Consider the following 17,767-nt stretch of genomic DNA (forward strand, 5'->3'; position numbering starts at 1 on the left):
TTTTTATATATCCTTTCATTGGAGCGCGAAATTTCTATTTATATTTGTTTGTAATCTATGTATCCAGTCTGATAACGCTGGAAGAAAATTTTTTGGCTGCTCCTATTTTTGCGCTAAGGTTTGACAAAATTTGTGTACATATCACCTGGTCGTTTGGTTGTGCGTACAAATTGCACAATTTGAGGGGAATCATTAACAAGATTGACAGATTTTCCTGCAGGTAGAGAAGATTTGTCGTTCTGATACGTCGGAATCGGCTATATCACTTAAAATATTGTCTAGTGTGTAAGGGCCTTTAAGAGGTAGTGTGTAGGGGCCTTTAAGAGGTGAGGTTGAACAAGACAGATTCCCACATTTATGCCCAGTAGCCGTGTCACTTGCTGTAGCTTCCCTACGCATTTATAAATAATATGATGTCATACAATACAGGTCTTCACAGAAGGTGGGAGAGCCAAAACTCCCTCCCCCCTGAAACATTGGTGGATGCATCTGGAACACGCGCCATCAGGCAGCTCTATTTTACTAAATTGCTCTAAATGTTGACAGCTATCTGCAGGTAATGTAGAATAAGAAGAAGAATAATACAACCCCAGCTATCTGAGATATCGTGATATAATTAGTATTTGCACCCTTGGCATTTATTATTTAAAATTTATTTTCCAGAATGAATGTACACACCAGCGATGTAAAATACAGCAAACAAACAATCTAAACACATCCAGGTTAATGTAATTTTTTTATTTGACTCCAAACAATTTATAAAAATTTCCAGCTCAAGCATATCCGAAGTATGGATATATAACACCTTTTTTGCACCATGTGGGATCGATGCTCCACCAGGGACATACACAACTTTTGGTTCCCTAATGCATGGACAATTTATTTAATTCTGCAGTTACAAATCTAGGAACATTATTACCTAGGCCTGCAGTGGATGCAAGGGAACTGATCAAAAAAAATAAAAAAATTCATTTTGCAAAAAAAAATAAAAATATCAGCCAAAATCACTTAAATTGGACCTGAAAAATATTACATACCAAAAATAAAATTGAAAAGGCCATTCATTTTTTATATTAAATACAGGTGAGGATTTTTTGAATTTATTTTTTTTATCTCAAGCAACATTGTACTTTTTTTTTATTGCACCATTTACCGAAACAGAATGTACCTGGAAATTATTAAAGACATTTTAAAAGTATAAGAAACCAACGTATAATCTGTGCCAAAACATTTATTCTCTGCCACAGACATTCTCCCATCCTGTTTAAAGTGTACCGATCACCCACACACTAAGTGCCGCATGCCTCAGTGATGTCACTGGCTCCTCATGCTTTTATAGGCTGCATTCTTGTAAATATTGGTTTAACATTCATAAGGTCTTCCTCCACAATGTACAAGCAATGGGTACGCTTTTACTGCAAAATGTCTTACAGGATACTGAAGCAAATGCCAAACTTTTCTTCTGTCTGTAGCGGCAAGGCAGTGTCATGAGAGAATACACCTACAGTACAGTATTTGGTGTTCTGAGAATAATAAGCATGTGACTACTCACACTGTGGTGCATGGTGAATGTTAAGTCACAAGCAAAATCCAGACAGCTGTAATAGTTCATGCTGAAGTACTTGTGTGCAGAAACATTTTTTTTTCATTCTACATGAATTGCATATCAGCAAAGAAGAATCCTATATATATATATATATATATATATATATATATATATATACACAAATTACTTTGGCCATAACGGGTGTACATTTGTTGGCATTAAAACTTTCGATATCATATACTTCTTGTAGTCTCCTGTTGTAACCTATGAATTATAGGAATACTGTGTATTTCATTATATTTGCTTCAGTCGTCATTGTGAGGATGTCAAGCTTGTTTGCTTACCCATATTGCACTGTGCACATTTAATACCATGGATGCTTCTGTTCACTATCCACATTCTGATGTCTGACCCCCACCAGAGCCAGATCTGTTGTGTTATACCTGCCGTCTTTTTCATCTTAATTTAATCAGAAAAAAGTATATATACATAATAAACATATGTAAATAGATTCATGGTGATCACTTTTGAGGGATCTGGGAAGCACTGCAATGTGATCTCCCACTAAAGGGTTAAATCAAGATGGCAGGAAAGGCACCATTCAGCTGGGGGCTCTGTGGAAGCAGCATTTGTAATGAGCACTTGGGACTTCCGGTCCTGCTAGTATTTACACACAGAATAGGGAGATTTTAGACGACAGGACAATGAAAAATCCCAGTTATTTAAATCCACTGTTCCAACGTGTTAAGGAACTAAACAAAAAAAAACAAGATGCAGAAAACAACAGATCAGAAAAATAATTTATCCGATTTCCTCTTCTAGAAAGCAAGAATTAAAGACAATCCAATGAACCTGCAACCTTAAATGCAGAATTGAACCCATACAGAAGTGGGGTGTACTGAGATGCATGTCATTCTTTTCAGGTTGGACTCGCAACGCCAACACACATAGTTCCAAAGACATGTACACAACCTGCATTTCTCAAATCCATGACAATATTCTCTCATTATTAAATATTGCACTGCTCACACCTTCGTCATAATTAGGATAAAGGTTCAGAGGATTTGGTTTCTGTGTCGCTGTCGCTCAGGTAGCTCCTTTGGGAATATTTTGATCGGTACGTGCTTTCAAAGTTGTCCCGCTCATCGTCGCATTTGTCATAGCTTAGCGGTTTCCTATAGGATGGGGGGCTGGGAGAAAACAAGACAGTGTCATTTTCCAACCGCTAACATAGGTCATGTAATAACAATTGTACATGACAATAATAAATCAAATGAACAACATGCACCATCAGTTAGGGTCATGGGGAGAGAGTTTACTAATCTATGACGCAATAGACGTTCGTTCTAAAAAGATGACAAACAGATAAATAACGGTAGGTTCTCTTGTAAGTGTATGCACATTTTCATTATAATGTCACTTGTATTCAGAAGCATGCGAAAATATACATTTGTGTCTTTTTCTTTAATGTGTAATTGTCATACACTAAGGAGGCAGCCATTTTGTGAGCTGGACCAATACTCACAGGAATACTTTTGAGCAATTAACTAGGAACTAGTGACATATGAAGTGACCCATACCCCTGTAATGTCACTACAGTAGCTGCTGATAAATTGATATCAGGGCGAAAATGCATCCTGGGCCAGCAGCACCCCTTGCACACATGACATCACAATGAGGGGGCGGGGCTGCCACGACCAGGAAGAAGCAAAGCACCAAGAGTGACCAAGGTGACAAGTGAACTTGCTTATAAACAATTACATTATCACATTAAAGAGTATACATTCAGAGTGAATATACATCCCGTCAAGCAATTAGGTTTTGTCTTGGTTTTACACCTATGTATAAATAATATAAATTAATTACCTCTTATAAACACATAAAAAGTGGTGACAGCTCATACGTTAAATATAGTAACAAAGTAGCACCGATCAGAGATTTATCTTTTCACAAAACAAATTATACATAAAACAAAACCTGTAGTAAAATTTAAACTACTTATAGCTTACTTAACAAAATGTCTGATATTCCATGCTCCCAGTTTCCTAGATGTATCACAAAAAGGTTTATATACTACATTACTGTCTATGGGACTCATGCAGAGTTGGTCTTATGCCAGTTGGCAAATACGCTTGCAACTGGAGAGGCAGCAGAGGGAAGGGTAGGGGTCAGTGGTGGCTCCAGAGATGGGGCTGCAGTGCAGTCCAAAATTCAAATAGGGGAGCCACACCAACTGCCACTCCAAATGCTGCCAAACAGCGTCGGCCCGGGACTCACTGGCAGTTGGTGTGGCTCCCATATTTGAATTTTGGAATATGCTGCAGCCCCACCTCTGGAGCCACCACTGATAGGTGTGGTCTAACGTTGGCCAAGAACAGTAAATCCTCACAAAGACACATATATGCCATGTTTTCAGAGCCCCAATATGCTAGAACAAATATCTACAAGAATCGGTGCAAGTACAGTATATCTGGCGTAGACATGCCACTGGTGCAGACATGCACGCATCTTGCAATCTTTGGATATTTGTATTTGCACCTAGCTGAATTTGGCAGCAAATGCATCAAACTTATCATTAGCCCCGATATACAGTAGCTGCTCTCACAGACGGAATAAATTATTTCTGTGCAAACAAATATTTCAATTAAAAATAAAATACAAATCTTGATTTTGATTTATGTATGCCAAGAACAAATTATTGGCTCATTACAGTGTAAGCTAAATAATTGTGTTATTTTTTGAGCTACAGTGACTATTTTTGAGGTGATAAAACAACAGATGTTACACTGCTCGCCCACATGACAGCTGTGAACGTAGCCTTGTCATATATATATATATATATATTATTGAGCATTTTTAAGTATTATCTTGTACTGTATTTTTTCAGTGTTCATAAAAGGGACATTTATGAATGTGCAAAACTGCAGATGCACCAATTAAATGCTCCCCTCCCGTCATGTCATGTGACTATATGCGTAGGACTGTGCATTACTATTTCAATATAGAGGTGACTCTACTGATAGAATTTGCAACAGCCACAGTAATGTGCCTCATGCCCAATTAAAATTTTCTATTATATTTAAATTAGGGGTGTGCACCGGCCACTTTTCGTGTTTTGGTTTTGGATCTGGATCTTTCTTCGTGTTTTGGATCTGGATTGGTTTTGCCAAAACCACCCTTCCGTGTTTTGGGTTCTGGATCTGTATTTTTTTTTTAAAAAAGCATAAAAACAGCTAAAATCACAGAATGTGTTGGTTTTTCTGCTCCTATGCTATTATTAACCTCAATAATCTTAATTTCCACTCATTTCCAGTCTATTCTGAACACCTCACAATAGTGTTTGTATGTCCAAAAGGTTGCACCGAGGTAGCTGGATGACTATGCTAAGCGACACGAGTGGGCGGCACAAACACGCGGCCCATCTAGGAGTGACACTGCAGTGGCAGACAGGATGGCAGTTTGAAAAACTACGCCCCAAACAGTACATAATGCAAAGAAAAAAAAGAGGTGCAAGATGGAATTGTCCTTGGGCCCTCCCACCCACCCTTGTGTTGTATAAACAGGACATGCACACTTTAACAAACCAATCATTTCAGTACCAGGGTCTGCCACACGACTGTGGCTGAAATGATTGGTTCGTTTGGGCCCCCACAAAACAAGCTGGCAATTAATCTGTCCCTGCACAAACTGGCTCTACAGAGGCAAGATGTCGTCCTCATCCTCCTCATTCACCGATTCCTCACCCTCTTCACTGTTGTGTACATCCTCATCCTCACAGAGTATTAATTCGTCCCCGCTGGAATCCACCACCACAGGTCCCTCTGTACGTTATGGAGGCCTTGAAGAGTTGATAATTCATTTTTATGAACATCATCTCCACATTTTGTGGAAGCAACCTCCTACACCTTTCACTGACAAGGTTCCTGGCTGCACTAAACACTCTTTTGGAGTACACACTGGAGGGGGGGACTCAGGTAAAATAGAGCCAGTTTGTACAGGGGCCTCCAAATTGCCTCTTTTTCCTGCCAGTACAGGTACGGACTATCTGACATGCCTACTTGGATGCTGTCACTGATGTAATCCTTTGACAGACGCACGCTTGTCGCTGCTGCTTTGAGGATGCAGGTGCGGCTACAGCCCACACAATTCACAAAGACAGAAAAAAAATAATTTTTTATTTTTTGTGGAGCGCACTTTGGGGGTTACAGCACCCTTTAACGGACAAGCCAGCCGGCCCTTTACTTATGACACAGGCGCACGCTTGGCGCTGCTCCTTTGTTGATGCACGTGCAGCCACAGTGCACACAATTCACAAACACAGAAAATAATACCTCCACCATTCTGTCAGTGGTGACAGTATCATATGCAGTGACAGTAGACATGTCAGAAATTGTTGGCATGTCCTTCAGTCCGGACCAGATGTCCAAATCATCCCTTGACTTATAACACAGGCGCACGCTTGGCACTGCTGCTGTGTTGATGCACGTGCGGCTACTGCGCATACATTTCGCACACAAACACAGAAAAAAAAAATTGTTTATTTTTTGTGGAGTGCACTTTGGGGGTTACACCACCCTTTAACAGACTTATGGGACACAGGCGCACGCTTGGCGCTGCTCCTTTGTTGATGCACGTGCAGCCACAGTGCACACAATTCACAAACACAGAAAATATTTTTTTATTTTGTTTGGAGTGCACTTTGGGGGTTACAGCACCCTTTAACGGTCAATCCAGCCTGCCCTTCACTTATGACACAGGCGCACGCTTGGCGCTACTTTGTTGATGCACGTGCGGCTACTGCGCACACAATTCACAAACAGAAAAAAATATATATTTGTATTTTTTTTGGAGTGCACTTTGGAGGTTACAGCACCCTTTAACGGACAAGCCAGTCTGCCCTTTACTTATGACACAGGCGCACGCTTGGCGCTACTTTGTTGATGCACGTGCGGCTACTACGCACACAATTCACAAACACAGAATTTTTTTATTTATTTTTTGCCCTTGAGTAGAGCACCCCTGATGGACAAAGCACCCCCTGGACAACACTACAGCACCCCTTTAGGACTGGGACACTGCACAGGACTTTGGAGTGGATACAACCCCTATGGACTTTGGAGGAGTGGACACAGCCCCTATGGACAACAGCAGCACAGCACAACATTACACTGCACTACACTACACAGCCCAGCCAGCCCTAACTCCCACCCTCCCTCTTCACTGTCCACAGCCGAGCGAGCAAATGGCGCCGACGCGGGTACCTGATATAGAATCCAAAACCCGCGAGACCCGGAAGGCGGGATGATGACGTTTTGCCTCGATTTCAGATCCGAGTCAGGCGGGAAAAGTCGAGCCTGACTCGGATCGGCCTCAGATCGGGGGGGCTTGGGGGGGGTTCGGATTTCAGAAATCCGAACCCGCTCACCCCTAATTTAAATGTACATCATGGTATGGGAAAAGCATATTTAAATTGGTGTTCCCAGATTAGTCGTTTATAGCAGAAGCTATTTTGAGTTTTATACTTCCTTAAACTATAAGGGGCCTATTCATCAACACTAAAATAACGTTTTTAAGGACATTTTCCTTAAATAACGTTATTTTGGTATTCATGTAGCCACTTAGCACAGGAGATATCACAGATATCTCCTTGCTAAGTTCCCCTGCGTTAATTTCCACACTCCCCATACATTAATATGGGGATGTGGAAATTGTGGTATTCATCAAATTCAATTTGATGCAGTTACTATTCGCCACTGTGAGGTGGCGAATAGCAGGTGAAACTTACCTGTATCCGCGTGTGCAGGTCCCCCAACGAGTCCCTCCGGCGCTCTGCTCCGTCCTCAGGCTCCGGAGGCTGGTTGGACATGTGTGCTCCCCAGCAGAGCACAAGAAAGTTTAGACAAAAAAAAAAAAAAGGTTTTTTTTTTTCTAATCTGTCATGTGGTCTGCTGGGAGACCACATGACAGACCAGCAGGACGGAGCCGGAGGCTGCTGCGCGGACAGGTAAGTCGGCGGGGCGGGGGAGGTGAGCGGAGGGGGGGTACACAAACTTAACGCATCTGTAGGCAGTGCTGCGCATGCGCTGGTTTTACAGATGTAACAGCGCATGCGCAGCACTGTTTCCAGATGCGATAAGGTAGTGTAGGCAGGGAAAAGTATCTATTTCCCGAAAAGCTGTCATCGCAAAGATGACAGCTTTTCGGAATAGATACTTATGGAGAGATGGAATGATGAATTCCACCTATAATTAGGTAGAACTCCATGCGAGTTCTAAACCTAATTATCTCCAGAGAATTTTTAGGTTTAATGAATAGGCCCCTCTGTCTCCAGGAATTGGTGATCAACCATTAAGTTCAAGAGGACGTTATTTGCCTTATGCAGGCACATACGCGCTTCTAAGCATATACGAAAGAGGTTCCTAAACTTCGACATTACACTACAGGTTTTCAGGATATCCATGTTTGAGTCCAGATGTTTAAATTAAATTGACTGAGGTTCTAATTAAGTCACCTGTACTCAAGCATGAGTATTCTTCAAATGTGGGCTTTGGGAACCTCTGATATAAAGTGGAAATGAGGATGTTTTTATTTTTCATTTCATAAATGACACTTATAGGCTACATCCTAACAAAGCTACATGTGTCCTAGTGAGCACTAACCAGTTAAACCACTAATGCGCTACATCAATTCTAATGAATTGCCACCATCACCAATTATTTATCCAGACCTGCAGATCCTGTGCAGTTGCACAATGCAGAAGGAGAAACAGCATCATTAAGTACCCTTAGCTACCATTCAATCATAATGTGGCTGTGGACATTAATCCATTTAATAGATGCAAATTACATTCTTCAACTAATATATTTAACCCTACAAATGCTGAAGTCTATTCTTCTCTTCACTATTAGGATTTCCATAAGCTTCTAGCGTTTGGCCACATAAATGTGTTTCTCATTGTATTTATCAAAAACCTCTATGTATAATGCTTCTGCAATCTGAAAATGTTAATGTTGATAGAGGCAGTGGAGAATCCGCAGGGAGGCATTGAGGAAAGTTTCCAATGAGATAGCTGAGAGCTACAGTAGTAATTGCTTATACATGCACTCGCGTCCCCTCCCTCCTTGTATTCCTGATTTTCTACCCCTATGAATCTTTATTCGGCTCCAAAATGCACCCTCCAGGCAGAAACAAATTGTGTTGAAGTTGTGCAAATTGCAGGCACGCTACAGTATTAATCCAGATCAATGAGCGGAGGGAGATTGAAAAACAAAGGATGTGTCAGGGAATTTGCAGCTTGCCCTGCGAGGATTTTCCTAAATGAACATGCACAGCCCGGGCGCTTGCAGGTTGACAGAACATGTAAAATGCCAACAGTGTATATGTTCCATATCTCACAAGCAACTTCTCCAGGCTACAAGTACAATGACTAATTGTGCTCACCCACAGTCATCTGTCATAGGGAACTATACCACATAGGTTAATTGACAGCTCTTGTTTAACAAAAGGCATGGTGGATACTGTTTATTGAACTTTCTAAAAACATCAGCCCGGTAGCAACCTATAAAGCACTCCATGTGATTTTCCTAGCACACTTATAAAAAAAACAACAACAATTTATTTCTTTATAACATTTATATAGAAATGTTTCCATACGTCGCTGTCATGTGGAATGGCTGTTTTACCAAGGTTTGTAACAGGTACTATTGCTCTCATCTTTGCATAGATGACCTTTTACTACATGCAGGTGCTATAAGATCCTATCCCACATCACTACCTGCACCACCTGCCTTACATACGTTTCTATTGTTTAGATGTGAAGAGAGTAGGAAGAACAAGAGAGGAGAGGCAGCAGCAGGAACCACCAGAGACCACTCCTGACTGCTTCTAAGGTCTCATTCAATTAAACGTGAGTTTCCATGAAAATTTTGCACGATGATCTGCAGCTTTTTATTTTACAAATGCGATCTCTCTGCTTGTGTGCCTTCTCCCTGGCCGCCCATATTCCCCAGTAAAGGTCATAACTGGTGGGGCCAATGTAATATGCTTCTTTATTTTATATGCACACCTCCAATCACTTTAAAAGTGACGCCCCACTCATCCTCCGCGCTGAAGGGGTTAAAGAAAGAAAACTGATCTGATGCAATATGTGGTGAGCACCATGATTGTATGAAATTGTAATCTATTATCATTGAACTATTCTGCCGAAAGAGAGTCGTACTGTATAAGCAGTTAATCAATAGACACCTTTCATGGTGACATGTAATTACTCGACTACATCATGATGGCTTCATATAGTATCTCACTCTGACACTATAGAGCATGCATGGACAAACTTCAACTTACTGCCTGCATCTTCTTGGCCAACTAGTTCTGTTTTTATATACGATATGTAACACCAACACACCGGCACTATAGTGTTTTATGGTGCCTGACAAATAGACCATGATGAGGATACCTGATGAAGCTAGGACTCATCGGAGTTGTACAGATGTGTTCTCATACATCTAGCCTCAGTACGCCACGCAGTGCGACTTGTCTGGCACGAGTGAGCCGCCAGGTCCCTTGCTACTCTGCTAACGTCAGGCCAGAGGCGTATTTATAATGGGTGCAGGGTGTGCGGTGCACACAGGCCCCTAGGTCCAGGGGGCCGACACCGGCCACCTTACACACATATTATATTTACGTCTCCGGAGTCCCACGTTGGCGTGGGGGTCAGCGCTGTAAAAACGTCTGGAAAATGTCCGCTGCTGCCATTTTCCAGATGACCTGCGAATGCGTTATAGTCTCTGGGCACACTTTAGTGCCCAGAGTCTATCAGTGCCGCGCTGCGCTCAGTGTGCTGCCAGCCGACAAACTGAGAGCAGGGGCCAGTGACGGAGACTACACACGGGCCCCCTCCTCTATTGAAATGTCCCTGCGTCAGGTGTCTTTTGCACCAAAAAGGCGCAATGTGATACAAGAAAAACGCACCAGCAGACTGCGCTGATTGATTTGATATGTGACACTTGTATATCTGTGTGCACCTAAGTCTGTAAATGAAGCACAACGGAACTTGTAATGAAAAATACTGCGGCCACTACATTGTAGACCTTCGTATACAGATTCAGGGACTCAGTCGCACACAGACATAGAAGTGTTGCACATCAAATTACTCAGCATAGTTTCCCAGTGCATCCCAGTTACATTGCATTATGACTTAGACACATTTTCAGAAAAAAAAGACGCCCGGCACTAGCAGAGTCTCAGGGGCCCGGGCCCCCGAGATGAGCTTTTTAGTGCAGCTGCAGCAAAGATGTGTAAGAACACATCTGTTGTTCATCAAGAGTGGTTCTTAAGAGTTGCGTTAATCTTGCTCGTGCTTACGTAAACACGTCCACACTCGAGTTCTAGTAGCTTTGCTATTTATAGCTAATCCAAATATTTGCCAAACTGCTAGAGAGAAGCTAATTTATAAGCAAGAAATATCAATTAATATATTATAAAGGTCGACATTTCATTAGTACACTTAACATACCTTAATTATATATCTTAATTAGAAGTGAAATGAGCCAAATTGTATCTACCTGCTCATGGGAATGCATACAAAACGTAACCTCCCTCAAAAGAGAAAGATGGTTGTCCTAATTAACAGCTCTGGGGCTGGTTTATTGTAAATCCAGGGGGACATGCAGGGTACGAGTTCCCCCATTACCGCAGGCTGTGGTTAGCTTACATTTTGTTTCAGCTTTAAACTTCTCTGGGTACTATACATAATCAATTTGATAAATCAGTTAGCAGTGACTTATGTCAGCATCTTGTAATACACTTTAAACAGGGTTTTAAAACAGCCCAGAATTTTGTGCAATGTCTCTGCCGTAAATAAAGGACATGAAGTGTGCCTGTATGCTTTCACTTGTCATATGAAGTACTTCAATGCCCAAAGTTTGTGTGTGTGCAACTTATTTCTTCTATAATTAGATCAGGACACTGTATTATAAGTTAATAAGACATAATAGCTGTCAGAGTATATGACTACATTATAACAAAAACAATTCTATCAATATTTCGCCTGATATAGGTAACCTTTTGTTCTGGAAGCAATAAGTGATTTTATTTATACAATTTGATATTTGTGTTTGTTTATGATATATGTACGTGTTTAGTCCAGATACGGGCATTCTTAGATTTCATTAATAAATGTTACATTTTAATTCATACATAGTTAGAGTAGCCCTCTTCTTCTTGTTTCCACATTCCACAAACCTATACCCTTCCACTACGTCAAATCATTTACTTACTGTGGATTAAATCTATGTCAACCCATCGTGATTCTCAGAGCTCAGGATCCTCCTTTCCCTTTGTCCCCTATATATTCATAGAATGTCGCCTGATTCTAGAGTAGATGTACTAAGCCTCGGAGAGAGATAAAAGTACCAACCAATCAGCTTCTGTCATTTTCAAACACAGTGAATATGACAGTTAACAGCTGATTACATGCTCCTTCATCTCTCTCCAAGCTTTGATAAATCTACCCTTTGTCTCTAACCCTAGGTTTCCTGGAAATGTCGACATTATGACAATATTGACATGTCTGTTGTTGGCATTCTGTCAATAGCATCATTTGGTATAGACAAGTGTTTCTCAAACTCGGTCCTCAGGACCCCACACGGTTCACGTTTTGCAGGTCACCCAGCAGGTGCACAGGTGTAATCATTACTCACTGACACATTTTAAAATGTCCACAGGTGGAGCTAATTATTTCACTTGCTTCAGTGTGGAGACATGGAAAACATGCACTGTTTGGGGTCCTGAGGACCGAGTTTGAGAACCTGTGGTATAGACAATGATGTCAACAATTTAACATCATCAATGTTGATCTTCTGATGACGACATTGTGAATGGAGACATAGGGGTCTATTCATCATCACTTAATCTCTAGAAAAGCAGGTGAAAATAAACATTTTCACCTGCTATTGTAGAAATTAAGTTTTTGGGCCATTCTTCAAAAAGACAAAGCAGGAGATATCACAGATATCTACTGCTTATCTTTCACATCCGATGTGGCCCACAGAATTCATCAAGCTGGCCCGCTGTTCCCATACACTAGTATGGGGACAGAATTAATCAAGCTCCAAAAATACAATATTTTCGGATCTTGACTGCGGAAGCATCTTCAGATTGCGTTTACTCCTGCTCTTTCCCTATGGGAAGGAATCCCAAATTGCGAAGAGAGATCCTTTTAGATCCCTCCGTCCCTGTCCAGCTCCTTCTGCTGGATGTGGGGGGCTCTTGTCCGCATGTGTGACCTGTAGGAGCAGTGAATCGCTTCGAGGAGACAGACGATTTTTGGATCAGCTGTCTCAGTGCCGGAGCAGTGATGAATTGCTCCTGCACAGTTAGAATGTTAATTATCGGACCCCGATAATTAACATGATGAACAGAGCTCATAGTGACTGTGTGCCTTATGATAAAGAGATTAAGTTATGCCAAGGTGATTTACTCAATATATCCCAAATCGTTCTCTGTGGAACAATTTGGTAAATTTTATATCAAAGTGTTAATTACTGTAGATTACAATGGCTCAAGATAAAATGATCTCATTTGTTATTACTGGTGCTCCATCTGTGTTTAGAAGTCTCAGCCACCTTTTCCTGCCCATCGATTTGTTCTCATTTGTGCACTTGTAGGCAAATATTCCACTTTAATTCAAGACTGAGCCACTCTAAAGTCTGCAGTTTTCCAGATCATTGAAACCTGGGCAGGATTCTGGAAAACGTGACTGGCTACCAATCCCATGCACGGTAACATTTAATTTTTCTTACAAACCGTGGAAACGGTGTCAGATTCTGATATCCTGTAACATGGAGCTGTAATACATGTTAATGGCAGCAGCCATCACAATTATGTACAGTATTCTAATCTACAGTAATTCATCATTAAACCTAATTTCAAACAAATCATAGGGAACAATTATAAATGACAAAAGTACTCAAATGTGAACCAGTTTTCCTTTCTTTGAGATACTTTGGTGGAAATTATGTAAAGTAATGCACATTATTCTTTGAGAATATTATTCACTTTATAATGACCAATTATTTCTATTATTTTGTAATGATTTGTGGATTACAATTAATTAGCAAAAAAAAACAAAAACAACCACCACCACCCACAAGTCTATTAAAATGAATCCTAAGCAGAATAAAGGAACACAACAATTACGTAATAATGGCACATCATTTGTTCAGCAGACCTTGTTACATTAATCACATTTCTTTATGAGCCTAAACTGGGCCTGTCAAGTAAAAATGGCACCTAGCTTACATTTTCAAAATGGAAGCATCAAGTACTAAAACAACAGAGTATAGCTGGATACTTCCTATATTACATTGGCATGCTGAAAGCATTCAACCATATAGGCCAAATGAAAACCAGAAGAAGGAAAATCATATTCAATTTCAACTACAAGAATTTAGTCACAAAATAACACATCTTAGTGGTAGATTTACTAAATCTTCTAAGACAGACAAGTGGTGCTGTTCCCAGAGCAACCAATCAGATTCTATAATTTCCTAGAATGCAATAGAGAAATGATAGATAGGATATGATTGGTTGCTATGGGTAACACCTCCACTGGTCTTAGAAGCTGTAGTAAATTTTACTAAATCTGTTTGATGAGCTTTAGGGAAGCCCTTAGTGTCTTTACATTTGTTTTCTTTGAGAGACATTTCAGCCGATTTTCAATGCAAAATGTCTTGCTCTGTTCTCCCATACTCTGCTTCTAAATGATTCTGGTAATACCACTGCTACCTAGCCTGTGCCACAAAGGAGACAACATACAGATGTGTCCTCAAACATCTAGCCTCAATATGCCACGCAGCGCGACTTGTCTGGCGCGATTGTGCCGCCAGGTCCCGTGCTACTGTTAGCGTCAGGCATCTTTTTTGTCGAAAATGCATCTAAGTCGCAATGAGATGCGGCTAGGACGCAGCAGTAGACTGCACTTATTAATTTGATATGTGACACTTGTATGTCTGTGTGCACCCGAGTCTGTATATGAAGCACAATGAAACTTAGAATGAAAAAAGCTGCAGACACTACATTGTAGCACTTCCTATACAGGTACTCAGTCACACACAGATATACAAGTGTCGCATATGAAATCAGCACAGTCACCTGGTGCTTCCTAGTTGCATCACATTACGACTTGGGCCCATATGCAATTAGTTACGCACAATCGATACTTTTTTGCCTTCCGGACTTGTTGCCTACAACACGTATTTTAGCCGCAGAAACTTAACGTGTGTGTACCCGCGATTCGCCCTATTCAATTCCAAATGATGCAAAATGTGGTGTCAGAATCGGGAAAATCAGCCTGAACCACCAAGCTTAACGATCAAGAAATTGAAACTAAAAGAGTTACTGTAGGATTGATATGGCGCACTCCTTTACAAAAATGACATGACTAAATGACATGGTGACCGGCCGTAAATCATATGGTAACTAACCGTAAAAGGCATGGAGATGATCTCTACCACTTTCAGTTTTACTTTATTTTAAAATTATGTCTGAGAAGATGAATTAACCTGTCTTGGTAGCGCTGGGAAACGCACTGGTGTGAAAGATGACAATCAAGTGTCAATATTTTAAAAATTGTGCTATGGAAAAAGAGTCCTCACTCTCAGAATGGAAAGGGTTACACAGTGAAGTGCTAGATTGCTGCAATGAGACCATGGATAATAAAATAGGCGACAAGAACTGCAAACTGTTCCCGCTGTGCCGATTAATTTTCACTCTGCTCGCTCTCCAGCTTCCTTGACAGGAAGAGATACACAATGCTTAGCAAAAACCGTATATTCAACAAATATGTATAGAAGGATATATTTGCATATCTGTGGATCACCAAACTCTCTTTTCAGGGCTGGAAGGATTGAGGTCACTCAATGGGGGTGCATGAGAATTAAGGAGATTAGCAGAGCGGCCTTAAAAACATAAATGAGCCTGAGGCTTGCATCTTTTTCCGTAGTACAGACTCTCACGGGTTGGCACAATGTGCATATTCACTTTGCTGTACCCTTAAAAATATCCACCAAGAAATTTCTATATAGGTACTAGCACGACCGGAATGTTACTGTATATACTGTATATTTAGTCTTCATATTCTATGCTTTAAAGGTGACAGGCTGCAGAGTCAAAGTCTAACACTTCAACATACCACATGTATAAAGCTGTATCTGTACATAGCTCTGGCATACAGGACAAACAAGTCATGCTGTACCATAGGTGCTGCCTATACTGCAATAAAGCAAGTTCCTTAGCAGGTTTAGAGGGCAGAAAATGGTAGGGTAGTAGTTTCTTAATACATAAGTTTAAACTGGCGTTTGTTCATTCCTCCAACAGTTTCCAAAAACAAAATATTATCTTTTACGTTTTTGTATGAGGCCTATTCATCATCAGAGGTCATATGGGCCCGATGATGAAGCAAATATCTCGTTGCGAGGGATACTGAAGTATCCAACTCGCAGCGGGGGAAACTTGACACCAGGGCAGTTCATCATTGCTTGGGTGCGGGGACAGCTGCTCCAAAAAGCAGCTGTCCCCTCGGTTAGTATCGCAGCTGCAGAAGTACAGTAGCTGCATTACTAAACTCTACCCTGTCGGCCAAGCTACGCATGTGTGACCAGAGATCACGCATGCGCGAAGCCGCCAGGGAGGTAGTGAGAAGGCAGCGGTGGGATCAGTTTGGATCCCTCTTCGCATCCCAGGAACTACTTCCCATAGGAAGGAGCCGGGATCCGATAACAAGCACTGCCTGAAGATGGCGCATGTTCTCGCAAGTAAACTCCGAAACCTTTCAGTTTTCAGAGTTTGCTGGATATCAGGTGGTCCATTTAGGACCCCTGATGATGAATGGTCCGGTATCTTAAGCATGCGGAAACTAGCGTTTCCACATGGTTACCGGGCCATTTATCGATGATCGGCTGCTAGTTTATGCAAATGCAGCTACAAAACACTTCTCTTGTGTTCATCCACGCGTATAAATGTGAGATAGGAAACAGTCGGGAAGCCGATGGACGGAACCCCGACCACCGGCATCCCGACTGTATAATCCTAGCAAGGGTTAAATGACAGGCGTCGACATCCCGACGCCTGTAATTTTCCCTACACCGGAAGCCCGATACCCAGCTTACCGATCGAAGGCCGCGAGCGGTCAAAGGTTAGGTTTATGGTTCCCTGGAGGAACTTAGGGTTAGGCGGCGGGGAAGGGGGGGGGGGGGGTTAGGGGGTATAATAGTTTAGAGAATACTTACCTGAGGACGATTGGGATTTTCAGTGCTGCCTGGATGCCGCTGTTGGGATTTGAACCGCCGGCCATGCGGTAAATCATACTGAATCCTGTGAGACGCTCACTTTAAGCAGCTATAGACACTGTAATACTGTTGGTGCATGTTTAGATGGCACCATTGGTCGCACAATCGAAACTTGCGCCAGCCCTATGGCAGGTGAGGTTTCTCTGCCTGAGTATGGCCGCCAATGTGAGTGGCTGTGCAATATCCCAGCGGTGACCTTTCCGATGGTCAAAATATCGGCAGCAGAATCCCATCGGTCAAAATCCCAAATTTTTTTAGTGAGTATTCTAACCCTAGCCCACCCCTCCCGCAGCCTAACCCTAATCACCCCCTTTGGCAGTCTAACCCTAACCATCCCCTTCAGCACCCTAATCGTCCCCTACCGCAGTTTAACCCCAACTCTCCCAAGTCACTAACTCTAACACTTACCGTCAGGATTTGTCGGTATTTTGACCATCGGGATTCTGCTTCCGATATTGTGACCATCGCGTCACCGCTGGGATCCAAATTACATCCCGCTCGTGAAACTCCCATAACCCGCGCATGAGACGGACCATTTTTGCGCGCATTAATAGCCAACTCCCAGTCACTGCCCAGGAATGCCCTGCACTTTTCCAAAACAGTTTTGATACTGTGTATATAAATTGCAACTGCTCCGTTGTTTTAAGGGATTTACTAGCAAAAAATCAATCAACTCTGTGAATCAGGACCATAATCCTAATAGCCAATGATTAATGACATGTTGAGCTACAGTAGAAGAACAAGGAAGTGCTTTGGTACAGTAGATAAGTAGATCTACTGCTTTGTGACCCTAGTATAATATAGAAATAAAGACTTCAATAACATGAAGTTAATTACCAGTACATTACTTAAGAAAAATAAAAAGCACAGCAAA

At 41.6% G+C, this 17,767-nt stretch overlaps 1 protein-coding gene across 26 annotated transcripts in view; it reads right to left on the reverse strand.

The window, feature by feature from the left end:
• Positions 1-719: 719 nt before the first annotated feature.
• Positions 720-17,767, reverse strand: part of MYO18A (myosin XVIIIA) — a 350,017-nt gene continuing 332,969 nt past the window's right edge. For 19 of the 26 annotated variants that reach the window (XM_088477745.1, XM_088477743.1, XM_088477741.1 and 16 more), the window contains one exon: positions 2,647-2,736. Coding sequence is in view for 6 of the 26 variants with exons in the window: in XM_088477757.1 (XP_088333883.1) it covers positions 2,589-2,736 (148 nt within the window). In the remaining 20 variants the exon portion in view is untranslated. Of the gene's footprint in view, positions 2,737-17,767 lie in introns of all 26 variants that reach the window. The other 7 variants (XM_088477757.1, XM_088477755.1, XM_088477756.1 and 4 more) reach the window with 2 other exon arrangements.

The sequence above is a fragment of the Taudactylus pleione genome, unplaced genomic scaffold (assembly GCF_031769625.1).
Source record: "Taudactylus pleione unplaced genomic scaffold, aTauple2 ptg000203l, whole genome shotgun sequence".
Lineage (NCBI taxonomy): Eukaryota > Metazoa > Chordata > Amphibia > Anura > Myobatrachidae > Taudactylus > Taudactylus pleione.